General features: G+C 36.5%; 1 protein-coding gene across 1 annotated transcript in view; it reads right to left on the minus strand.

The window, feature by feature from the left end:
- Positions 1-26,935, minus strand: part of MALRD1 (MAM and LDL receptor class A domain containing 1) — a 228,689-nt gene that overhangs the window by 21,795 nt on the left and 179,959 nt on the right. The window contains exons 35-36 of the mRNA XM_088524317.1: positions 25,795-25,920; positions 24,933-24,999 (exon numbers count right to left, since the gene is read on the minus strand). Of these exons, the coding sequence (XP_088380443.1) occupies positions 24,933-24,999; positions 25,795-25,920 (193 nt within the window). The remainder of the gene's footprint in view (positions 1-24,932; positions 25,000-25,794; positions 25,921-26,935) is intronic.

The following is a 26,935-nucleotide window of genomic DNA, read 5'->3' on the forward strand; positions in this document are numbered from 1 at the left end:
ATTTGTTGTGTTATCTGCTTTTGTGGCTTAATTCTTCAAAGAAATACTCAGTAGAAGAATTCATTGAGCATGCACTCTATTCTAAGGCACAGTTTCATTCAGTTAGAGCAATGAAACAGAAGCATGGGCTCGTGGCAGACTAGGAGACCAAAAAATCACCAGCTCAAACAATTATTTTATTTTAGTGCTACCTCTTCTCATCTTCTAAAAATGTCTGGTTAGGGATTTTATACATATGTATCCATATATCCTGTATGAGAAAACAACACTGATTGATAGTCAAAAGCTCCAATGAGACAAATCATGAAGCTGCTGGCATTAAAGAAAAAAAAATGTGCTAGATTTAACAGATAAATGACTATCCACTTAGCTAAACCATTAAACAAAACAAAACTCATTAAATTTCTTCCAGAAGAACATTTGTTTTATGTGATTTGTTTTTTCAGTGGAATTTTTTTGGAAGGCACAAACCATATTTCAACCAACTTCATTCAAAGGTCAAACCACCAGAAAGCACATTGCTTAATTCTAGCTGATGCTGACATGAGATATCCACACAAGAGAAAAGAAACAGCTTGGAATGACATAATAGGTACATTGACCACAGACCACGAGAGACCAGTGTTCAAACGATGACTAAGTCTGAAGCGAATATCAGCCAAATGCTTTTAACAGGAGTCTGGATTTTTGTTTTTTGCTAAGTGACCATCATGATATATAACTCTAACTCTAAAAGCCTTTTGCAATTTTTAACGTGAATAATGCAGTGAAAAACGTATTCATTCTGTTAACTATCTTTAAGAGATGAGGTACTGAGACTGCAGGGCTAGCACCTTGTCAATTGAGGAACTTTTGGTGTAGCTACTTCAAGCGATATGTCTTGGACAGAGACATTTCGCTACTCAGAAAAGGGGCTTATTTCCATTTCTCTTACTCTGAACTGAAACCTATGAGACTAAACTAATACAAATTGCTATTTCCAATAGGAAGTAAATCTACTCACAAAGCCTATGTAGTACGGCTGCAGCTGAGCTGCTGTAGCAAAGCAGAAAACTTCACGGAATAGATATGCCTTAGCTTAAATCAGCTTATAGTAAAGAACTAAACTCTGTTTCTTTTTATCATCAGCCCTTTAGGCCAATCTGACTGCCACTCATTTTCCCATTTTCCATGGGAAACTCTGATTTGCCATTTCTTTCTTTTCCTTTTTTTTTTTTTTTTTTGCTTTTGAATTACATGTCAGTTAGGGAGGAGAAGGAGACAGACAGACAGAGACAGAGGGACGGAAAGAGAAAAAGAAACCTTTAAAAACTTTCTTTATATATTTACGTCTCAAATATGACCCTAGCTGCAATTTCTATAGGACTGAAAAAAGATCAGAGAATGACTTAATGGAAAGCCTGACCACACAGCTGCACCGGCAGCTGGTGGCAAAATTCTTTTGCTTTCAGAAATGGCACCAATTTCATATTTAGGTAAAATTAGAAAAACTTTAACAGAAATAATGCAATAAAGTATAGAAGATACATCTAGTTTTAAGATAGACCTGCTAATTTCACAGGGAAATGCTTTTTACTTAAATGACAGCTCTGTCATAGAACAGATGGCATTACATATCAGTAAAAAAACTAATAAAAAATCTGAATATATTTACAGTGGCTGGATTTTTCCACAGCCTCTTTTCTTCTCTCCTTTTTTTCAGGATGTGTGTTGTGGGGAGGAAATGTTTGTTCCTTTTGCCTTTTATCAAGTCCTAATATTTCATAAACATATTTTCAGAATTAATAAGCAAGGGATCTTATTATCCTTTCTGTAGTCTGTAATTTGATTCTCTACTTTTCATATTTAGTTCACCATTTCCACGTTTGGCCTGCTGTTATCTTTTTTTTGATGGTTTGTCTTTCACATTCTCTCTCTTATTTTACGATATTATATACAGTAAACATAAGCGTCTCTTTTACAACCACTTTGTAATTGATCATAAACTTGGTTGCACCACTAGCAAATGCCTATTCCTGTGAATAATCTTTCATATGGATGAATCTACAATGTTCTGGTGAAATTAAATAGTTATTTAAAAGCTTGTGCAATGACTGAGTTTCATTGTATTCCACCACATTTGGCATAAATAAAAAAAGTGATAAAACAATCACTACTACTAATAAATAATTCTTTTTTTGCTCCCATCCTCTACCCCTTTCCAGTATTGGTCTAGTGTTTTTTATCAGCTGAAATCGTCTATATTAACCAGACCCTGCCAACACAGGGCATTGCTCCCGCCAGGTGTACTGTAGTATATATTGTAGATTATAAATCATTTTTTCATTTCCAGATGATCATAAATTTATCTCCTTACAGGGGAGACAGCACTACACAATAACATCTAATGCTGCTGTGCTGTTGCTTCCCAGCATTGTATAAAGTCAGATGCACAAGTACAGGCTAAGATTGCATCGATGCTTAGAAATATATTCTTTAGGACTTTTATGTCATATTCAAAATGTTCACCTACAACAAAGAAAAAAAAGACATTCAGAATGTCTGCTTTTCTTATCCTCCATGTAATAGAGTCACAGTGTTTTACATTCCTTTTGAATCACTCATCTCTTTGAACAGGTTTCTGCAGTAAGTTCTGAACATGACAATATGGTCCATGGAAAAGAATAATGCTGGGACAAAGTCTTTGCATGAATTGTACAGTCCTCTTCTGATGTTACAGATGAATTCCACAGAAGCTTGGGGAATTCACTTGCTAGCTTCTTGCTAACAGGTTAAAATTAGGATATCTGCAGAAAAATGACCTTTAAACAATTCCTGAGAATCCAAGACACTTTAGGTGCAATAAAAATAATTTTCTCGCAGCCCATCCCACAGCTCCACATTCTCTTAGTGTTGTTATGGTTACAGAGTTAAGACTTCAGAATTTAGGAGAGGTTGAAATTAAGCATTTTCATGTAATTTCAAATCAAGCCCTTGTATAGGCATTCAGACACAGCATTTAATTGGAAAATTATGAACTCCCCCTGCTCCATGGCTCAAATCAAAACCTTTAATTCCGGCATTCTCTCTTTGTAACAAGATCATTGTCATAGGATAAAAGAGATGAAATTTACTATACCTAATGTAAAAGAGAAAAACAAATACCATGACAAGTAGGCACACCATCTCTTACATTACCAGTGTTCAAACTTCCAAGCTTCAGCATTAAATACTACTCTATTAGTTCACATTAAGAGAAATCTGAACTCCAACTACGTTCTTGAAACTTCTACAAAAGATTGAGCACCTTAGTTAGCTTATACATTTGGCACTTTGCTATAACAAAATCCTGTCCATGGTATTTAGCACACAACACATTGTTAAAAAAATATAGTGAGTGGTGGCTAAGATAGAAGAATTTCTAACACCATTCCAGTATTCATGCAGTAAACTTTTCCATAGTTGCAGTCAAAGAATATGCAGCGCAGAAGAACTGAGAATTATTCTTGATTGCTACTCTGCAATAAATCCCTGTACTTCTAAATTCACAGGAGCCCTTAGGTTCCTCTAAAACGTATGACTAGACACAACAAAAACTTCAACCTACATTGAGGGACAATAGCCCTCGTAAATGGAGATAGTATTTGTGGGATCAAGACAACCTTGCCTATATTCTCTTTTTGTATTGTTTTTCTACTGTTGATCTTGTATCAATGGTTGGAATAAGATGAAGTCATGACAAATATGGCGTATTTATAAAGAGTATTTTTACAGAAGAGCTTTTTCACATTCTGTAGATCTTCCGTATAAACCTAACTTAACAATATATCTTTTTTGCATCCATAATAAATAAATTAATAATATTAGTATGTCAAGATGTGAAATACTCTATATTTCACAATAATGAATTGAGCTAGCCAGCTCTGTAATGTGTAAAAGATGACTAAACTTATCTGAACATGACAGTTTTTCCATCATTTGAAAGAGTTTAACACTGATGATTTCTAACTGCTTCTAGTTTTTCAGACTAGAAAGATTTTCTCATGCCAGTTCTTTTTAATCTGTTCATATAGAAACAAGAACGACAAATTATTTTCTTCCTTTCATGGTGTATTTTCTTCCTTTCATGGTGTACTTGATGCTTTATATTACAGGGTTGCCAATTTTTTTCTGTCTATAAATTTCCTGTCCACATCTTCAGCCTTTTTCTTGTCTTAGAATCATCTTCTCTGTAATTTTAGAGATCAAGAGTCCATAGCACCTTTTTTGCTCTTTCCAAAAGTTACAATTTTGTAGTGACACTGCAGAATTAACCAAAACTCACAAACAGAACTGATGTTACAGATGAACTTCTAAACCCCTAAAGACATGGTGTGGGAACCAAGTATAACAGCAGAATTGTGCAAATAGTAATAAACTAATGCAAGGTTTGCATGTTGGTCTTTTTTGTGTGTGTGATTTTTTGTCACAGGATTTGCCATGCTTGATTTTCATATTAAGTATATGAAATCTCAACCTATTCCTATCCTAATAGGTTTTCCACAGGAACTTAAGGAAAAAATTGTTAACAGTGAGGGTGACAGAGCCCTGGAACAGGCTGCCCAGAGAGGTTGTGGAGTCTCCTTCTCTGGAGATCTTCAAAACCCACTTGGACGCAGTCCTGTGCCATGTGCTCTAGGTGACCCTGCGTGTGCAGGGGGGTTGGACTAGATGATCTCCAGAGGTCCCTTCCAACCTTAGGCATTCTATGATTCTACGATTCTAATGTTAGAATATAGTTAGATTGTATATTTGCTTTCAGCTTTATGCTATGTTCCTTTTTAATAAGCAAGATTAGCTTAAGTTGAACCCCCTGAAGAGGGAGGCAGGTTGCTCCTTCTGTGGGAAACTACTGAGCAGGCAGAGAACAAGAAGGCAGAGAGATGACTGCAGAGCCCATTGGGCTCAGCTATCAAGAGGGGTGCAGCAGGGAGCTGCAAGCCTGCAGCTCATGCACAGAGACCGGGAACCACCTGAAACAGGAGAGAGAAGAGGCCTCAGGGCAAAGGGAAGAAAGGGGACGAGAAGAGCACGAGCAGAACTTGCTGCCACTCAGAAAGTATTAGAGCATCCAGGCCAGTGAGTAACCATATATCTGAAGGGACAAGTAAGCAAGGCGACAGCTGCATTTCTACTCTGTCATCTCTATCTGCGTTTTCTGTACTCAAATAGTATTCTAATTCAGATTCTAATAAAAGCTGGCTTTTAGTTTAAAAGCTTTTCTGTGTTCAGCCTGGGCACATCCACTTCAAAGACACAGCCAGCAAGAGCCTGATAGTATTTGCAAGTGCACTTGAAGGGCTCAAAAAAGAATGCAACAATGTTATTAAAAAATGCTTTTTCATGGCCTGGTATAGGTCCTATGATATTGCAATCCTGGCAGCCACAGAGCTAGAGCCTTCTTTTGGGGTCTGTCATGTTGTAAAAGCTCCAGTAAAAAAGCAGCTGACTTGGGCAGCAGCGGCATCTCCAGGCTTTTTCCCACCCACAAGGGAAAGCTGAAGGGTGCAGTTGGTGGGAAGCGAGATGAACCTGAGCAGCTCTCCTGCCTCTGCTCAGGCCACATGGCTGCATGAGGGGTTTAGCCACTGTGCCTCACTGGACTGCAGGAGGGCTTCCCAGTTAGTTATTAGCAGTCCCAGAGAGTGGAGCTGTAAGTGTTCTTAGGCACAAGGGGAAATCCTGTTGTATAGACATGCTTCTAGTGTAATAGCAGAGAAGCAGAGGGCTGCCAGTCCTCATGGAGGCATGGACAAGCAGAATTATCGTTTATTATACTTTTGTGCCTGCCTGCTTCTCTGCCTTCCTGGCAAATTAATGAAAAGTAGTCAGACTCATTCCAGGAGAAATAGAAAGGAAAAATGATAAATGTTTTCTTCTTTCAACATAGTAAGGAACGATGCCAACCAAGCTGTGAAAAAAACAATATTTTGACAGTATTAATTCTTGTCTGCTCCTTGTTCTTAACTTGCTACTTTCAGCTTAGTTTTTAGCTCAGCAGGACATCTACTACCTATTGCCACTGCCATCTACATCAACCTACTTCAGTTATTGACCTAACTCATTCCTCTTTTAGTTAAAGATCTTACAAACTTTCTGATCACTCAGCTCCACCAGTTGAAAAACACAGCTCCACATCCCTGCAAGAGAGATTCAACTCCCACATCGCCTGACCCTGAATATCCTTCTAGGCTGCTCATCCTAGAGGAGCTTAACAGCGCAAGACGGATAAAGAGAACTCAGCTCTCTGCCCGGAGTGACCTGATGGAAGATTAAATTAACTGTGTCCTAGCACAGTGAATTACTTCCATTTGAGAGTAAAATGGAATGTTTGGAATAGATCAGAGAAAAAATTTTGACTCAGGCTTTATAAACATGAGCGAGCTGCCCCCTCTATTTTTTAACAGAATAGACAGCCAAAACCAGAACCCTTACCCTATGCACACTGAAGTTAGAAAAGGATAATTATTTTTTTCTTCATGTTCATAACAATTAAGAATTTTACATGGCTGTTTTTAAGGAACAATGTTTTGGGAAGTTGCAAAGCAATTCAAAGTTTAAATAACAAATATATTTGAAATACTTCATGGACATATAAATTTTCTCCTTTAGGTAGATAAGAAGATTTTTATTACAAGAAATTTAATTCAGGATGTTTTGGTCAAATATCGAGGAAAGAAAGGAACGTTTATAACCCTCTTTTATGTTCGAAGACTCACTCTGAAGGTGAGCAGTTAGACAGGGATATAATCACAAACATTGGAGCAGATAGGATTTCTGAGTTATAGTGATGTCCATCCCTGACAGACTGCAGATTATAGACTTTTCTAAACCTCTTTGCTTGATTTAGTTTGGAATTCCAACAAAAAAGTGGATTTTTAAACCAGGAGATCCTTTCAAAAAGATTATTATTTGAACATTCGAAAACAATAATCAAACAGAATATTTGATTCCTCAATGGAATCAAATGGAAATACTCCACTAAAGGTTGGAAATTACTGTAAAATGCAAAATGTAGGAGAAAAAGTTAAAAGGTCAAGCCCTGTCTTTAATCAGCTTGTGCAGTTCGAGAACACAACGCAATAGTTTCTTTGTTCAGCAGACCAGCATTGTATTTCTGAGCACTTACAAGCTTAATTCTGTGAAGCATTGTTTAGCAGTAACTTCAAAATTAAAAGGTTAAAACAAAGGCCCAGTTTTCATTAAAAAAATATATTTGAGTATTATAAAACTAAGCCAGTTAAAAATGAGACTCTGTTTCAAAGTAAATCCCTTTGGTAAGACATGAAAAAGCCCTACCTGCCTGAAAAGGTGAACTTTGGTGTAAGCTTAGGTGTTTTTTTCACTCTCTACACTCAGAAGACAAGCACATTCACATCAGCTGAAGAACTGATCCAATTATTATTGTCAGGGTATTTTCTACTCTGAGCTAGAAATCCAACACTATGGGACCACCATACGGCCAAGAGTAGAAACAGAATTTTCTGCAGGATGTACAATTTGCTACAGCATGTAAAACTTGTCAGTGTCACATGAACATTGCTACAAATTGAACCCTCTACTCAGTTCTGTAAATTTCAGCTGTATTTTGTTTTTGTTCTTACCATTGAAATGTTGCTAGCGTCTCAGGTTCCCCTCAATCTTTTCTTTTTGGGTTAAGGTTTAATATAAGATCAAGAGTGTTAATGTACATGCTGTTTTTGTGAATAACCCATTATATGAGTTTGTTTACCTTTGAGGTTTATTATTTATTTCCTGAGCATTTAAAGCTGATTTGGTGCTTGTCTTGCTACAGTCCTTTTTTTGTTTCTTCTTCAAGAAACGCATGTTGAGAATTTTTTTTTCCATGAGGATTCAATAAAAACAGCCTTCCTGTTGCTCTGGTCACCCACGCAGCAAAAAGGAAGTTAAACTGTGTGCTGACATATCTCTTATGGTTCTTGAGCCTGCTGCCAGGAGTTTGACTTGCACAGACAATACTTTGTGGGTGGTGACTTCACTGGAATTGAGAGCCAGGAATTGGAGAAATGTCCTGTGTGCCGTAGCTGTGGTAATTAGGAAAGCATTACTGAATCCACTGGATTTTAAAGCTACAGCAGATGTGCTTATTTTGTGGTAACCATGCAGTGGAAGAAAGGAGTTCTCCAGCCCCTAAACCCCAGCTTAGCTAATCATAAGGAAGGTAGGCAAATGCAGTATTTTTCTCATGGCATTTCATAAACATAGGGTTGCAAAATGAATGTGAATGGAAAGGTCAATAATCTCTCCATCCCTTGTGATCTGTATATAATTGTGGTTTGCTTGAACTGGCTGAAAGCTCAGGATAATTATTTGGAAAGATCTGCATTGCTGAGAGAATCAGTATATTTGTGTCAGTTCCTATCTATCTCACCTTTGAATTGTTTGAGAAAACAGAGATGATTCATCCATCTGAATCCTTGCTAGCAGATATGCAAGGTCCATACACTATCCTAGATCCAGATGTGCAATTTTTACTAATATTGTTCATATTTCCCTACAAGGAATTTAGCTCACAGTCAGACTTAAGAAAGCACAAAAGAACACTTTTCCAACATAAATAAATAAATAAATAAATATAGTGAACAGCAACTAAAGAGATGGAAATATCAACAAATATTTACCTGGTGAGTATCTGATTTACCCTTGCATATGATATGTGACATTAGAGACACAAAGGCAAATACTTCAATGATAGTTAAGCACTGATTCTCAGATTATTAGAAACAGGTAGTATAAGCCATTTTTGCTTAAATACATTATTAAAAGTAATCTTTAATGAATATTCTTAACAAGAGTCTGGTACTTCATTGCTGTGATCCGAAAGAGCTTAGTCATCAAACTGCTGTGTATATCCATCATTACCTTGCTCTGACAGTAGTTTTCAAGAAACCTCAATAACATAAAAAAAAGCAAAAATAAGCTCTTTATTCATTCAGTTTTTATCATTTTGAAATAAGCACATAAGAAAGCCACAATGTTTTGGAAGAACTCATGTATTCTTCTTCTTCTACACTTTATTGTTTCTTCAGAAATTGTTTAATTGTTTAATTGTTTCTCAAGATGTTCAGGAGTGTCCCTGATCATGTAGGAAATTAACACTTGTTTATGTACTTAAAATTTACTACAGCAGGTCTGGTGCTTGTTATTATACCTGTGTCACATTTCATTATAGCCAAACAACCCGAAAGAGCCCCTTTTTTGAAGAATTTGAAACAAAAGCAGTAAGAACTGGAAGACAGGGAGCACTGTTACCACCTCATTACTGATGAAGAATGAGACTCAGAAAATATAAGGGTGAAATTTAATAATGCCTAAGTGATACTGGGTCAAAACTCTTCTTGAAAGTCAGCATGATACAGACTTTTAAATTGTTGCATTCTTTGGAAGAGCATGCAGCACATTCTGAGGGAGCTGCACATACTGAACTCAGAAATTCTCAAATCTAGACCTTTGCTTTAATCTCCGGACTAGTTTTATATCCTCAGAGCAGCAGAATAAATGGATGTGCACAGCAAGTGCTCAATTACTCAAGCAGTTTTGTCTGTGGCCCTAGAATTTATACTTCAAAAATGTGACTTTTAAATGTTCAGCCATCTTTCCTGACAGATTTCATGAATCTGTGCCTGAAACTGCTTCTTAAACTGCCCTAAAAATAATAACAATAATTAAAAAACAACATTCCATGTGGGTTCTTTGCTTGCAGAAGTCATGAGGAATGTACATGCTGGAACTATTTGGAATGCTTAACTTCAATATATTTTTAAACCACTAGAAAAAATGCTCTTTGCAATTTCTCTGTGCTTCCTGTTTCACTGATGATAAACCAGAATATGAGCCACAGATATACACATCTCTTACAACAGTTTTATTTTGATAATATTAGAATGAAGTCAATTTTGGCATACTGGCTAGAAATGCTTTGTAAAAAAGAAACATTTCACATGAAGAAACATTATTTCTCAGGATTAAAGAAGAAGAACATCTCCTGAAAATCTCTTTCCTTCATCATACAGCATACATACATAGCTGATGTGCTTGTACAGTGATAGTTCAAACTTGTACCGAGGACAGTGAATCATGACTGACTACTTACCTAAAGTCTATCATCATAACACAAAATTAAGGTACAGTCTAAGAACAGGGAGAAGCATTCTTCCTTCCATTTCAGAGGTTTTTACTAGGGCAGGCAGTCTGACACAAAATAAGTTGGTAGACTTTTTTGTACCAGATATTTTTGGCAGAATATGTCTGGTCTGTGGCTTAACAAGGACTTTTCCAAAGGCCTCCTGATAAATTACTATCTCAAGCCAATCAGAAAAAGGGGAGAGTGAGTAGATAATGAGACCTCTCCCATTTTGAATACTGTAGAATCCTAAAATGTCCTCAGCAGATATTGCATGCTGCAGTCCAGCCTGCCTTTACACACACACACACACAATTTACAATTCTCTCTTGCACGTTCTTTTTTTTCTGAAATACTTGTACATTTTGCACAGTTATAAGAAATAAATGAAGATTGCCTGAAAAATTAACCAAAGCATTTTCTTTACCATTTGCAAGCCAATATCAGCTGTGAGGATTTCATACTACCAGAACAAATAGGTTATTTTAAAAAGACGTCATGCTTGAGACTGAAGATGAGAAAATTGTAAAATAAGCTCAAATGTCAAAGGCCAAATTATGCCTTTGACTCTCTGAATTTCATGGAAAAATCGTAGGCCTAAACTCTTCAAGTAATATGTCCTGGTTTCAACTGCTTTCAGAATGAAGCTTTTTTGAAATAAATGCCTGCTTTTGCTCAGTAAGTGTTGAGTCCAACTGGGCCTCAAGCTTTGACATCTCTACAGAGACCTATTAAAACATAAACAAATTATTGATATTGTTGTGCCCTTAGTGGGTTCATTCTGTCAAATTATACCCCAGATTAGCAACCAATATTTAAAACAAGTGTTCAAATTATATTTGCTAAATGAGAAACGTTAGATGGAACGGTAATGTATTCTGAAGGCTCCAAACATTTGTCGATCATTAATGTTTGGTAATAAAGGAGGTAGCAATGAGATGAAAAAAGAGCGATATTGTCAAAAAAACGTACAGAAGAATCTTCTCTGCAACTTCTTTCTGAGCTCCAGGTATATTATTAGCAACTACATTTACAAACTGTCTCCACAACAACAAGCTGAAAAATATTCTAATGGCACAAGATACTAGAAAGATAGAAATATATATGTGTGTATATGCACTTAATTGCACTATAATTGCAGTGCATTTAGTATGCTGGTGTGATTCAATTTACCTTGGTTACCCAGCAGTACACACACTTCTGGCTTTCCTTTACTATCCTATCATCCATCAGAAAAAAATCTCAACTAATTTTATTAAGAAAAACATTCTCAGTCAGCAGACTTTCAATGATTTTATGTACAGAAAACACACTGATAGGTTTTATCAATAGCATGAGGGAAGACCTGACATATGTAGAAAAACATAAGAGTTTTTTAAAGCACTATAACTATAGCAATTAATAGCTGCTGCATCATCTCAAAATTTTGCCATTCACCTCTCTTTTTACCCATGGAAATAAAAGTCTGGAAGAAGATTATCTCAATGTGTTTCTATGACTATGCAAACACAATATTTTTTAAGCACTGAAATGTTCAAGATGTTTTGGGAGAACTTTCTTCCATTTTCTTAAGTCCCAATCAAATTTCACATTAACAAAGTATTACTTAACAGAAGGAATCAAGGAAAAAAGAAAAAAAAAAAGCAAATAAAAGCTTCCCCCCACACACACTTTTGAAGGCTGTTAGAGATAATGGCTGCTTAATAAACTCCTGCTGGCCATTATTTTTCTTATAGACTACAATACAAATCAAACCATCCACTTTCATTTACCTTGTAATAAATCAGTGGTTTCCAAATGAGTAGCTAAAACCTGCAAATGCAATTACTGGGGAAAAATAAGTATCTATAAATTAGAATTCTGCTCTGTGCAAAACAAGCAGTAGGATTTTCAAAGCTATGTAGAATTGCTTAAAAAAAAAAAAAAAGTGTACTCTAGCCCCTTGTTATGAAAAGTACTATAAGTAGCTTGTTAGATTGTATAGGATACTCCGACATGCAAAGACTGGCTCCATTTAGCTGTTGGTAGTCATCTTTTTGTTAGCTTCATTTTACAACCCTAAGCTAATTTTTGTAATTTGCTCGAGCTTTGACACCAATTTCGGTAGAACAGATATTTTATCTGTGGAAAACAAAATAGCCAGCAAAGAACTGGCTAGCAAGAGGATAAAGATACAAAATCGAATTGTTCTAAATGGAAACAAGTGGAAACAAGCAATAAAAATAATTCTTTAATATATCACGTAAAAGGCCCAGAGCTTAAAAACATTTTATGTTACCATTTAGATCATCTCATCTGAAAATTGTTTTATAGAAATTATCATCACAATTCACTCCAGCACCCTTTTTCCTCTCCTCTCCTCTCCTCTCCTCTCCTCCTCTCCTTTTCCTCTCCTTCTCCTCTTCTTCTCCTCTCCTTTTCCAGTAAAGACACTTCTCAAGGATTAGCCCAGGTGTGAGGTATGTGCTAATACACTGTTGATACCTAAAATCCATCCAATGAATTTGTACAGCTTCCAGATTGCTGTACATAACTAGAAAGAAAAATCAAGAAGCTATTTTGTTTCATAGAATCATAGAATCATTAAGGCTGGAAGGGACCTCTAGAGGTCATCTAGTCCAATCCCTTGCACATGCAGGGTCACCTAGAGCACATGGCACAGGACTGCATCCAAGTGCTTTTGGAAGATCTCCAGAGAAGGAGATTCCACAACCTCTCTGGGCAGCCTGTTCCAGGGCTCTGTCACCCTCACATAAAGAAATATTTCCTTAAGATCCTGTGGAACTTTTGGTGCTTCAGTTTGTGGTCATTTCCTCTAGTCCTGTTAGTGGCCATCACTGAAAGGAAGCTGGCCCCATCCTCCTCACTCCCTCCCTTAAAGAAAAAAGATAAAAAAATTGCACTCTTCATATAAACATCTTTGTACTCTTTAAGGTAAAAATTTTGTACTCTTTGACAGTTGTTTCTCAGTGACTACAGGAAAAGCACCACAGGGTTTGTTTCCATGTAGCTACACAGAAGTTTACTTATGGCACAGTATGGCTCGGTGTGGCTAGCAAGTTTTCCAGAATTCAGGCTGTGAATGTGACTGTGTGTCCACATGACTGTGGTTCACGTGTGTTCTGCTTTGTTATCCAATCTGTTGATGAAAACCACACATACTGCAAATGAACAAGGAATACCATCAAATCTCATACATCTTGGCCAACTCATTTCTTACTGACAAACATTCACTTAAATAAAAACTTTTCTGCCCTTCCCACTTTAAAAACAAACAAACAAAATCCCAGCTTCCTGCAGTTTACCGAATACTCTACGCTTCAAGCCCAGCTTGATAACTTACATTTATCCCTGCAGTAACTCTGCAGGAGATCAGTACTGTAAGCCTGGTATGAGACATACTTACTTTGTAGATTTTAAAGGATATTTCAAGGTTCACGTATATCATACAATCTGATCTACATTTTTCAAAGCAATATATTTCTGCACATTAGCAACATGACTAATGCAGACCAGAAGCAGACAGAATTATTTAAGCTTTAAATATGCGCCTTTTTCCTGGGGTGTATGATAAAGTCTGTGTGGGAATAGTGGATAGTTACTGCTTCCCTCCTAGAGATGCAGCCTAGTAGCTGATTAGAGCAAAGCAAAACATGAAAAGACCCTTCCAAGCGTTGAGAAAAATCCTCTATGTTTGCATGTGTGTTTAAAATTAAAATGCATGGAGGTTTCCAGATCAGTCAACAAGACAAAAGCTGGCAAGAGGAGTTCAAAAGTTCTGCTTAATTTAGTAGAATTTGCTGCTTCTAGGTGATCCCTGAGCGACCTAGCAACAGCACAAAGGGTATAATTCTTGGAGACTTAAATTCACACTGGCTGAGCGAGAGGGAAAATTGCAAACATGCAAGATAGCCTGGGGAACTTATGACACCAGTGAGCTGTGGGGGTCAGATTGGGTGGGCCACAAGTCAGGATGTAGCCAGTGCAGAATGGAAGACATCCCTCCTACACAACTTATGCAATCAATACTGATACTCAAATACTGATCTTCCTCATCTCCACATTTCCTGCCACCCTCAGCAGTGACCTACATGCACCACAATCTTTTTCACTGTAGTGCAAGTTCAAAACTCTAATGAACATGTTTGATGGTATATATTTTTCTCCAAAATCCCCTAAATCCATTACAAGGTTTGTCATGCATTCTGTATTAAGTAGTGGCAACATCCAGGTACCTCCAACATTGATAGCTCTAGTGCCAAGCTAGAAGGCAATGAAGATGGACAGCTGAAATTTTAGGGCATGCAAATATTGGTGTCCTGACCATGCATTGTCTCTACTGTTCATTCAAATCCAGTACAATTGATTTTGAAGGAAGATCCTTATTCAATAATAACTGAATCTGGCCTTTAACAATTATTTTTTAATTTTATGTAATATCAGAAATTTGCAGAATACTTCACAGCCCTATAAAAGGATATTCCCAAAGATGTTATTAAGTTTCTGTAGACAAAAGATATTCCCCTGGATGTGAAGGATAAGAGGCTGTAGCACAAAAATCTTAGTATCTTTTGTCTTTATGCTTCCAATCCTATATACTTCTTAAACTGGACCTTGATTTTCTTTCTTTTGAATAGTGTTTTTTTTTTGTCTTTACAGCCATTTCTTCCTGTTTTGAGTAAAACAGTATGCCAAATAGCATTATTTAAAGCTCTTCATTTGTATTCCTTACTCTTCAGCATCTGGAGTTCAGCAGAGTAACCCTTCAGGGAATCCTCATGCTTTGGCAATCGTTCAATATCAAATATTAATTCATATCCTCCCCTGGTCAAAGTAAATCTCATTATCACTCAACAAGTGCCCTCCTCTATGGATACATTTTCCAGATCTGAAGTTTGTCCCTGTTGTAGACAAACCTATCTCCAGAATTTTAAGTGTAATGATGCTTACAGTTCTGGAGTATAAATCATTCTGAAGTAAGAGTGTACCAGGAGATTTCTCTCCACCTAGTAGTAATAAAAAACTCACCATGGTTTCCTATGGTTGCAGTTGCCTGATTTCTCTTTGATTCTGATGGTAAAGAATGAATTGAAAACTATAGCGATCCAAAGAGAAACATAAGATATTTACCAGACATGCTGAATACCGTTAGCATTTTAAGCACTACTGATATTTTACCGCTAAGAGAGCAAACTCAACTGGAAAAAAACATTTTTCTCCCATAAGCATTTTTATATGTCCAAGTCATTCTCACTTTATCTGCCAAATTATGCTTCTGTACCTCTCTGAATAAGATTACAGTATCTTCATACAAAAGTATCAACTATTTTGATTGGATTCTAAATATAATTCTCATTTCAAAGCCAAATGTTTCAGCAGGGTTTAAAATATAATACTTCACCATTAAAAGCATTTACCACATACTGTTACTTTTATTCCCAAAGCTACAAGTTCGTGTTTCTCAATGTCAAAATTTTGTAAGAGAATGTTGTATATAACTCTAATCAGTCTCTTTGGTTTAGAAATTATGCCAGGAATTCCGTGCTGCTTTTCTATAGAAGGAAAAAAAACTCATCATAATAAGGACAAGATTATGAAAATATGTAGGTCACAATTAGCTATGGAGAATGACTGATAGAGTACAGATGAACTATGTCTTTTCCTTATAAGAGCTATTTCAACTCTGGCAATGGGTCATTCGAGAGTTTTTTTTCACTTTTTCAGAATAATAGTATTTCATCTCAGATAGTGTATAATAGATTGAGTAAGATTATAAACTATTTTGCTTTTTTATTTTTAACAGAGAATCTGAGCTTCAGTTTTCTATACAAAAAGATAAAAAAAAGAGAAAAGGTTAGCATTGATCTACACTCAATCAGCTACAGCTTCTCAAAAATATGACCAGAAACAAACTTTAGGTCTGCTTAAGGAAATAAAAATCTGTCTTTAGTTAAGTGCAATCAAAATTGAATGGGGATACTATGACAACTTAAATTTAGGTTTGGAATAAAGACTACAGCAAAACTTCAAAAAAAAAAAAAAAAAACCCAAAACACAAAACCCAGAAAACAGATTCAGCTATCAGCTGATTCAGACCTTTCACAGGGGAACTTCAAAGGATACCACTCTCTCTGCTTTATTTATCTCCCAGACTCCCCTATACATTTTATCAGGTTTGACAGAAAGAAACATTTTTCCTTTTTTTTTTTTTTAACTTCTTGTGGCTACAGGGTATATGAAGCATCTGGATCCAGGGCGCTAAGGTCTTAGCTGACCTCAGGATTATACTACTATCTGCAGACAGGAAAAATAAGAAAACAAAGATCAGAGTAACTGCCACTGTAAAACTTTTTAAAGAGAAACTTGATGATTTGCTTGATATGTTCTCATATTTTGTGGAATGGTTCCCACTCAACAAAATTCTTCTTGGCTATTGTATTTTCTTTTAACTCACTCAGTATAAGTGGGGAAAACAAACTTGACATGCTTTTTTGTTTGTTTGCAAAAGAATCAGTATTTCTCTGAATTCTAATATGAAATTCAGTGGATTTTACAATTTTTTTCAGTTTATATTACAAAATGATTCCTGAAATTTCTGTGAGTTGATGATCAGTATCTAAACAAAAGCTGCTTCAGTCCAGCTATTACAAAAACGGAGCTAATATTACAAGAAGTGCAAATGCATGAGATTTAGTAATCTAATTTGCTGTCACATTGCACCAGTTCTGGGAATGAAGGAACTGCCTGAAGACAGACAGCCCCTTTCCCAGGTACAGCTCTGTGTGGAGAGTTAACTCCTTCCTGCCGCAGAGTTCTGGCAAAGAAATTTATTTTCTGTCTGACAGTGTCCTGTCTTCTATAATGAGAATATGGGAAATTTTGCTAAATAATATTTTGACTTCAGACTTCAGACAGACACTATCGCTGGATTATAATTCTGGCAGAGATGAAGATACTCCCTCCACAGGGAGGGTTTTCATACTCATTACCTGCAAGAGAGGAAATGCTGACGTGCAGAGAAAAGGCACACAGCTTGGGAGGGAGAATTTCAAATCACTGTTAAGTATAACCTCTAACCTCTAGAACATAGGGAAAAACAAAAAACTAAATGCATGTAGGTGAAATGAAGTTTGAGGCAATCTGCAGGGAAGTCAGTATTCCAGCTCTCCACAGTGGCAATCTGGGAGAGGTGTCATTTTGGATACGGGAGTCAACATCTGAGTGTAGCTAAATGCCACAGCCATATTCAATGGGAAAACAAGACACCCCAACACAAAGATCCTAACTGTTGAACCAAATATGCAATTTTTAACAGGGCATTAATAATATAACTCTGCTGGTGCAGGTGTGCAGGGAAGACAAGTTACAAATCTTAGAAATATTTTAGATATTAAAGCAAGGGCACTATATACTTATGATGTATACGTTATTTATACTCCTGTATGTTAGTTGTCATCCTAATGTCCTAATGCAAGGAGAAAGAACAAGAAAAACAACCCTTTACTTATGAATATTTGAAGATATTAGTTTTTGTCTTCATATAATATTTAACATTTATATTTATAATAATTATAATTATATATAATTTTCTTAATAACATTAAAAAACAGAAAATAATATATGAAATATGCTTATTTCTGAGCAGAAACTTTAGGAAAGAGTTTTCCACGTGCAAATTTTCAGGGGTGCACTTCCATCAATACTGTGTATTTTCTCTCACAGATGGCTCTCATTTATTCTGGAGAATTGAAACATTTGGCCTGTCATCCTACTGTCAAATTTACCCAAATTAAGGAAACTCAACTTAATACTGTATTTGCCTCAGTATCACTTTTTCTGACAGATACTGAGGCAATAGAAAGATAGGGAATCACTGCCTTTGTGATCCCTATGCATGTTTGCATATATCTCTATACAAGTATAAGCCTTTCCCAGAAACTAAAGCTAACATACCTTTTCAGATCAATATCTTATCTTTTTCATTACTCTCCAGAGCTTTATTTTCCATTTATGGTTATATCCTTGTTCCTTTCTTCCTCTTTTTCTACAACTGCTTTTGCACGGCTGCCTATTTCTTGGGCACAGACACAGCCCCCATATAACCTTCTCAGTTGACCAATATCACAGCTTGCTAATCTAAATTTGGAAGATAATTCTTAGGAAAAATTGAAAGCAGTATCAGTTTGCCTTGTTCGACCAGGCTATAATGCAGAGCCATTCAGCAGCTGCTGCTGCATCAGCAGTTGTGCAGCTAAGGTGGGAATCTTTGATAACAGCAGGACAAACTTAGCTGAAGTGGGAACTGCCACTCGCAAAATGGTTTTCCTTATGAATTAGCTTTATCTGTGTAGCTAACCTCTATTCTTTGTTTTTCAAACAAATCATAGGCTAGATTTTTCCATGCATATTTTTCTTAGATGGGAATACTATTATCATTCATTTTTCATGACACACTGTGTTATATCTAAACAATCCCTCCACTTTTATCTTTTAAAGCTAACCCTCATTGTTATTACTTCTTAAATCCAGTAACAGAGTAGAAAGAATAGAAGTAAGAATACATTTAGATACAAACACATTCAGAAAAAAAATGCATTCCTCATTGGAATACATTGTCCAGAGAGCACATGGAATTTCCATCCTTGCACATATAAAAAGTTTGCCTGGAAAAGGCATGAAGCAAGTCTATCATTACATTATTTAAAGTTGTTTGCAAGATTTCAGGGTTTCTCATCAAAAATGTGGTGCAAGTAGCAGAAGTTAGCATTCTGAAGACAAAAATCAGATTCTGAGAAAATGCCTCCACTACTAAAAAGTAACCTTTTATTGTTTTTGTAAAATGCTGCTTGTTATTGTGCTGCTGGGGATAAAACAGTTCATTTGCATGTTAAAATAGACCATTTTTGATTATAATAAAAATCTCCTTTTAAAAATTAGAAGAAGAGAATAGAAAAAATAGGGGAAAAAAGGAACTGAATAGCCTATAACTTTTCTTGGGAGAAAAAACAAAAATCCCCTCTTCTGAATCGGCTATAACCCTGTAAAATCAATTCTTCCTTAAAACATAAAAGGGAAGGTCATCTTTTTTACTTTCATCAAACGGAACATACAAACAAAATAATTCAACTCCTATACTTTGGACCAAATCAGCAGTTAGATACACAGCTATAAAGATCACCTCAATTAATTATCTATGTATTAAGATTCCTTGAAATACTAATCTCCACAGCTCACTTGGTACATATTTAATGTAATTGAAAAACTATATTTAATGAAGATTTATTTCTAATTTACAATGTGATTGTTTAACTACAGGGTAGTGAATGCAATTACATTTTGTGCATAACAATAAACCCTTCTTTAGGGTTCTGGTATTAATTCTAGTATTAATAAAAGATCATCTTTGACACTCTTTTGCATTAGTGTAACTCCTCTTCATTTTTGCATACTACATAAAAAATATCTATATAAAATAAAATGAAAGACAAATGCTATTATGAGTTTATTGTACACGAGCTGTGGCAAAATTTAAATATGAATGTATTGTACTAAGCTTGTCTGGCTGGTATTAAAGCTAAAATATGCATTAACAAGCTGGTTAGAAAAAAACATTATGTTTTCCAATTTTTAACACTAGTATGATCTTTGAAATCCCTCCATTTCAGAGACTGATAAACACAAATTTCCCAGTATGCCTGTTGTCATCCATATACCTTTCCAAAGTTTTCAAAGCTGAGTGGTATAATTTCTAAAAACAAATTATGTAACTGGGCAAAGTACCCACACAATAGCAGAGATAATATGGAAATCAGAACGCTGAGCATGAAAAAAATTGGCTATTATTGCTCAAGTTAGCATGATTTGTACATATACCCACGTTAACTGATTGCCACTACAGAAGGAATTTCAATCTGGTCAAGTAGGAGCCACAGCAGCCACATTTTGTGAAATAAGACTGACTTTGAGGCCATAGCATAGTCAAAACATATACCCAGGAAACAGCAAGAACAGGACAAACATATTTGGTATATTCCTCAAGTACTCTCCCAGTCAAATAAGAGAAGCAAATGCATATGGTTCTCAGACAGTGCAAATACTAGTGAGGATCAGGAGACCCAACAAGCTGGTGTCATTCAAATAGTAAGCTAAATATCGTCCCTGAAGCACCATGCCATCCAGAGGGACCTGGACAGACTGGACAACTGGGCGGTGAAAAACCTCATGAAATTCAACAAGGCCAAGTGCAAGGTCCTGCGCCTGGGGAGGAATAACCCCAGACACCAGTACAGGCTGGGGATCGACCTTCTGGAGAGCAGCTCTGCGGAGAAAGACCTGGGTGTCATGGTGGACAACAAGTTGACCATGAGGCAGCAGTGTGCCCTCGTGGCCAAGAAGGCCAATGGGATCCTGGGGTGCATTAAGAAGAACGTCTCCAGCAGGTCGAGGGAGGTGATCCTGCCCCTCTACTCAGCCCTGCTGAGGCCGCATCTGGAGTGTTGTGTCCAGTTCTGGGCTCCACAGTACAAAAGGGATGTGGAGCTGCTGGAGGGAGTCCAGCGCAGGGCTACAAGGATGATCAGGGGTCTGGAACATCTGCCCTATGAGGAGAGACTGAGGGAGCTGGGCCTGTTCAGCCTGGAGAAGAGAAGGCTGAGAGGGGATCTAATCAGTGTATATAAGTACCTCAAGGGAGGCAGTGAGGAGGATGGTGCTGGCCTCTTTTCACTGGTGGCTGCCAACAGAACTAGAGGTAATGGCCACAAACTGAAGCACCAAAAGTTCCACAGGAACTTAAGGAAAAATTTCTTAACAGTGAGGGTGACAGAGCACTGGAATGAGCTGCCCAGAGAGGTTGTGGAGTCTCCTTCTCTGGAGATCTTCCAAACCCTCTTGGACGCAGTCCTTTGCCACGTGCTCTAGGTGACCCTGTGTGTGCAGGGGGGGTTGGACTAGAAGACCTCTAGAGGTCCCTTCCAACCTTAAGCATTCTATGATTCTATGATTCTATGCCTCTTCATTTCACTGCAAGCTCTTGCTGCAGGGAGAATAAACAATCAACAAGACAACCAACATGACATCCATCACCGTATCAATAATCATGTGACCTATCATTAAATTTAATACATTCATTATATATCATCTAAGAAAAGATGTTTTCATTAATGTGAACAGAAATGTCCCTCTTCCTCCCACATACCAACTCTGTTATCTGGTTCAACACATATTTCAACCTGATCTAGACTTGTATCCACCTCATCACCTTTTCTACCTCATCTATTGATACATCCACTGAAGAGCTCAGCTTCTCAGAGCTCCTGAAGCCTCTTAGTTAGAAAGTAAGTCAGGTAGACTTCCTAAGTATTCATAAAAAAATGCATAGTGCAGTATGTACAGTAGGGTATAAATGTATAAAATATACAATCAACTTTTTTTCTGAGCAACTACAAATTCAATATGTTTTAATACTAACATATCAAAGAATCTGGAGGAGTAAATACAATTCAAAATTTTCATTAGATTGAATTAAAAGCAAGAAAGCAAAAAATTAAAAGAAAAAAAAAAGCACATCTCACTCATGACTAATAAAAATGCTTTTAAGGCACCGGATTCTCTTCTATAAATATATCTCAAGCTAAGGCAAAATGAAAGGCGATTTCTGATTTTCTAGGAATGTGATGAATCATTGAATTAGCCTATTGAGATCTGCCTAGACTTTTTTCCCCTTAACCTGAGTTTGTCAGAGAAGGTCAAAAGGGCTTTAAACTCCAGAGGCAGATTTTATTTAGTAAAAACCAGAACACCACCATCTCAAAGAAAGATTGGACATGGCAGGGTAAGACAAATAGAAGTAAAAGGATATGTTAACAAAACTACCTCTTCCCCGCTGTGTCACTGAGGAGTAGGTACTATTCACCTCAGTACAGCTCAGTGACTTTTAGGGTCACAGCAATCTTCACAGTTACTCTGGGTATCTTGGAAGATTCTCCTTTCACAGCATTTCAGAAATAAGGCAGTACCCACACTCTGCTCTTTCATGGTTGCTTTCTCTGTCCCAGATATCTTTACTTGTGCTTCTTTTTCTCCTGACCTAACCTGCAATCCAGAAAGGCAGTTGCTCCCAAAAGAAGGAGGTATCTCTACATAAGTATCATACCTTTTTAAGGGAATGTAAATTAAGACCTGAGAATGAACAGATAAAAAGCTAGCATTTCTCCCACAATAATTCTACTTTTTTTTTTCCTTTTTTTTTCCCTCACAAGTGAAAATTGGACCTTTTTGCTTTTTTGTGTGTTTAAGGAATATTTTTGATCTTTTACCTCTTTTCATGATACTGACAGCCGGGATTTTCAAGTACCATGCAGAAGCTTATCTGAGAAAAGGCTAACTCTCCTGCTGTTATATGCATGCTTAATTCCTTCAAAATGTTATAAATCCTCATGTGTTACTGCTATCAGAATGCTGATCTGCCAACTCATTTCTTCTCCATTTACTATTCTCCAGACATATCCCTGGAGAAAGCAGTAGGGCTTTCAAAAAGCCTTCCATCTTTGCAAAATGCACTATTTTTCTAGTATTCTTGAACAGAGATCACCTATTCCCTTGACACTAGCACATGCAGCTCTTGGAGTTAAGTTTGCCCATTAGTTAGGTCATTTCCATTTCTGTGTCTTCACTCCCGTCACCTGTGCATTGTACCAGAATTCAGTATCATACTCTTTACTGAATACTAAAGGATTTATTTATCCTTAATCCTTATCATTAGATGATTATAAAATATTTTTAATCATTTACTATGTTATCCTTAATATCTTATTTATTGTCTTTAATCTGTATGCTTTATACTCAATATTGTAGCTTTCTTGCCTTCATCTTATTAATGTGGATGAAGATCCACTTGCTAACTGGTTCCTTCCATTTGCAATATCTGATACAGTTTTAATAATTCTCTTGTATCTCTAAAATCTGGTTTCTTTCCTCTGAAATAATTTTTGTTGATGAATGGGGTGCATTAAGAAGAGCGTCTCCAGCAGGTTAAGGGAGGTGATCCTGCCCCTCTACTCAGCCCTGGTGAGGCCACATCTGGAGTATTGTGTCCAGTTCTGGGCTCCACAGCACAAGAGGGATGTGGAGCTGCTGGAGGGAGTCCAGCGCAGGGCTACAAGGATGATCAGGGGCCTGGAACACCTGCCCTATGAGGAGACTGAGGGAGCTGGGCCTGTTCAGCCTGGAGAAGAGAAGGCTGAGAGGGGATCTAATCAGTGTCTATAAGTACCTCAAGGGAGGCAGTGAGGAGGATGATGCTGGCCTCTTTTCAGTGGTGGCCACTGACAGAACTAGAGGAAACGGCTACAAACTGAAGCATCAAAAGTTTCACAGGAACTTAAGGAAAAAATTTTTAACAGTGAGTGTGACAGAGCACTGGAACAGGCTGCCCAGAGAGGTTGTGGAGTCTCCTTCTCTGGAGATCTTCAAAACCCCCTTGGATGCAGTCCTGTGCCACGTGCTCTACGTGACCCTGCGTGTGCAGGGGGGTTGGACTAGATGATCTCTAGAGGTCCCTTCCAACCTTAAGGATTCTATGATTCTATGATTTAATCTGTAACAACATTTTAATCTATCAACTGTCAGCTCTCTAGCTATTCTTAGTTCCTTTACTTTTTGCTGACTATTAATTCCATTTAACCCAAAATACCTAAGCTTTTAGTATCCTTTTGCTCTTTTTATGTTCCAGAAGTTTTTAAACGATCATCTTAATGAAATTCCAAGCTTTTTACAGAGGCCACTCCCTATCTACAAGAGAGGAGACTCTTTGGGAAATCTACAATTAATTTCTGAGAGCTAAATCAAGCTACTCAAGCACAAAGGTGCCTGCATTTGCTGATATGTTATTTATCACATTTTTTCAGCCAGTAAATGATAAACCCCTTGAAAATCTGTCTGCAGGCTTACTAATTTGAGTTCCCCAGAGACTAGGACACAAGACTTAATGTCTGGTCATGACTAAAATAGATAATCTGAAAAAACAATTTCTTCTTTATTAAGTTGGGGAACTCTGTGGCAAGATCTATAGAAGCTCATGAAGGACAAAAACATAGAACACAACATTGTTTTCTCTGAACTTCAAAGAAGTCTCATTTCCCATGGGGAAACAGAGTGATATCTTCTATAAATCAGTCCCTTCAAATATCTTGAACATCTTTTAATGACTGACTCTTATATTCCACATCAAAAGTATATTTGTTATTTATGCTTCAGCATAGAGAACTATAAGGAAAAAAAAAAAAAAGAAAAAAAAGACAGCATATGTTTAAACTTTCATTTGCCATAATTATCTCCCAGTCTCCACAGTCATGGAAATACATGGTAAAGTAGCATTATAGCAAAGTTACATCTTATGTTCAGGCAAAGATGGGAAACAGGCCATAGACTGTTTTATATATTGTCCAAGGTACACAATGCCTGCTGCATAATTTTCCAAATATTGAAATGAAACATGGTCATGTGAAACAAAGAAAACTTAAGATATCACACAAACAGGCTTTGCCATGTAATCATGCATGTACACCACAGAAAGTTCTATTTGATAAATATTCTTGTTCTTAAAGTACTGTTTACCCAGGAGCTGTAAATTAAAATAGTGTAAACACACATAAACTTTTCAAAGTGCATTTGTACCAAATGTCATTTCAGTCAGTGAGTAACAAAATAGTTTTTCCAGCAATCTCTTTCCCCAGTTTCAAACCACAAATCAACCCCCAATGAACCTTACTGGCATAAAGGAACAGCATCTTTGATGACACAGGTTCCACCATTTTTGCAGTATTCTTCCGGACAATCTACAAACATAAAGGTTAAAGTATGATTAAGCTTTTCCCCCCCATTATTAGAATTGTCATTGTCTGACTTTCAAAAATGCTTAATATTCACACCTGTCATTTTGGGTACTTAGCATTTGAAAATTCCAACTTTAGGCTTTGACTTGGTGACGCAAGTGTCAAGTTATAAATACATTAAAGCAAATGGACTACTCTGAAGCATAAAGGAGTCCTGATGCTTCATTTGAACATGATTCCATTCTTCTGAAGTCAGAATTTCATTTACTCCAGAAATGGAGATTTTGTCACTGGATTTTCAAACAATGAACATATAAAACAATAAAGGAGTTGAAAGGATTGATCCAGCGTACGTATTACTACCTAAATCTAATATTTTTATTAATAGCTTAAATATAGAAGTGACAAAAGAACAATTGTTTATTGCTTTGTGATCAGTCTTCTAATTCAAAATGCCCAGAATTGTATATTATACATATTATATACTGAGCTCACTTAAGTGTGTTACTTGCATGGCTAACATCAAAACAGCGTGTGAGTATGCCATCAGAGGATTTTTTTTTCAAAACAATATGTATCTTTAAAAAAAATCCCTTAAGCACATGTTATGCTAACTATCTTATTTTCCATTTTTATTTCACAATCTTTTTGTGTGATATGATGCAAAATCATGCTTGATGTAATCAGATTAAACTTTAGCAGAGGGACTTCAATCTAATTTGAAGACAGCCTAAATATTTATTTAAAAAAACTCTTTTTTTTCTTTTTCAAATGATATTTTTATGTAAAACTAAGTACCTGAACAGCTGGATTCATCAGGACTGAAATCAGCACAATCTACAATACCATCACAACGCTGGGAGACTGGGATACATTGATTAGTTGATGTACATAACAAAGAACCATTCGAACAATCTTTCATGGCTGTAAATGAAAGGAACATAACAGTTATTATCAGCAATATTTACTCATTGCTCAGATAACTGGATTTGTGGCATAGTACATAAACTTAGGTCAGCATGGGTACTACACACCTTCATCTTCAACTTTACCTTTGAGAAGATAAATAGGTAAAGAAACACAGATGACGCTATGGTAGCTGGATATTCCCATCTCAAATTTCTGAAGTAGAAGAAAGCCTATTTACTTACAAAAGTGGCATAGTAACCAGCAAAACCCTAGTGAAAGCTCATAGAGACCCAGGCATAATCAACGATCAGCCATAACCTAGTTTTAAAGTGATGGAATTAATTTTTAAACACAGAACAAATAATTGTCATTATGTGGGTTCCCTTTGTTATAAGAAATCAAGTACTATTTAGGTAGTTATATATAAATAGAGAAATATTATATGGAAAGATCTAAACTTGCATATATTTTTCATGCTTAGGCGTTCAATTGTATTTTCTGTACTTGTCCGGAGGAATTATGAGGGGAAAATCCTGACCGAAACACTTAAGTCTCCAGGTAATTCAAGACTAAATCATTAATATACAGGAAGTAGCCAATAGCTTGCCATCCTTCTCTAGAATATAACATCATATTGTCATTTTATCTAACACAACATTCTCTTATGCTGCCTTAATGTATTATTTTTTACGGATTTTGTTTAAAGTAATATGAGCTGAATCCTCTCACAATGACATTTATGCAGAACAGAGAGAAGTCTATTGACTCCACTGAAGTTAGGTATAATTCTAGAGAGAGAGAAAGAATTAAACACATCAACAACACATCTTTCCTGGTCACAGGAACCAGTATACAGAAACATCTGTAGAATACTAGCAATCCTACGGAGAAGTCCATTTGCATTTCCAATTTTAACTCATCTTTATGAGAAAGTAAAAGTTTTGGCTGTTTTTAAGTAATGTCTACAGTGTTGTGGACACGTGTTTACATCAGAATGGCATATGCAGAATCTTTTCAATCAACTGAGAAA

Source organism: Tinamus guttatus, unplaced genomic scaffold, assembly GCF_059628265.1.
Source record: "Tinamus guttatus ecotype Peru unplaced genomic scaffold, ASM5962826v1 Tinamus_guttatus_pri_ptg000209l, whole genome shotgun sequence".
Classification (NCBI taxonomy): domain Eukaryota; kingdom Metazoa; phylum Chordata; class Aves; order Tinamiformes; family Tinamidae; genus Tinamus; species Tinamus guttatus.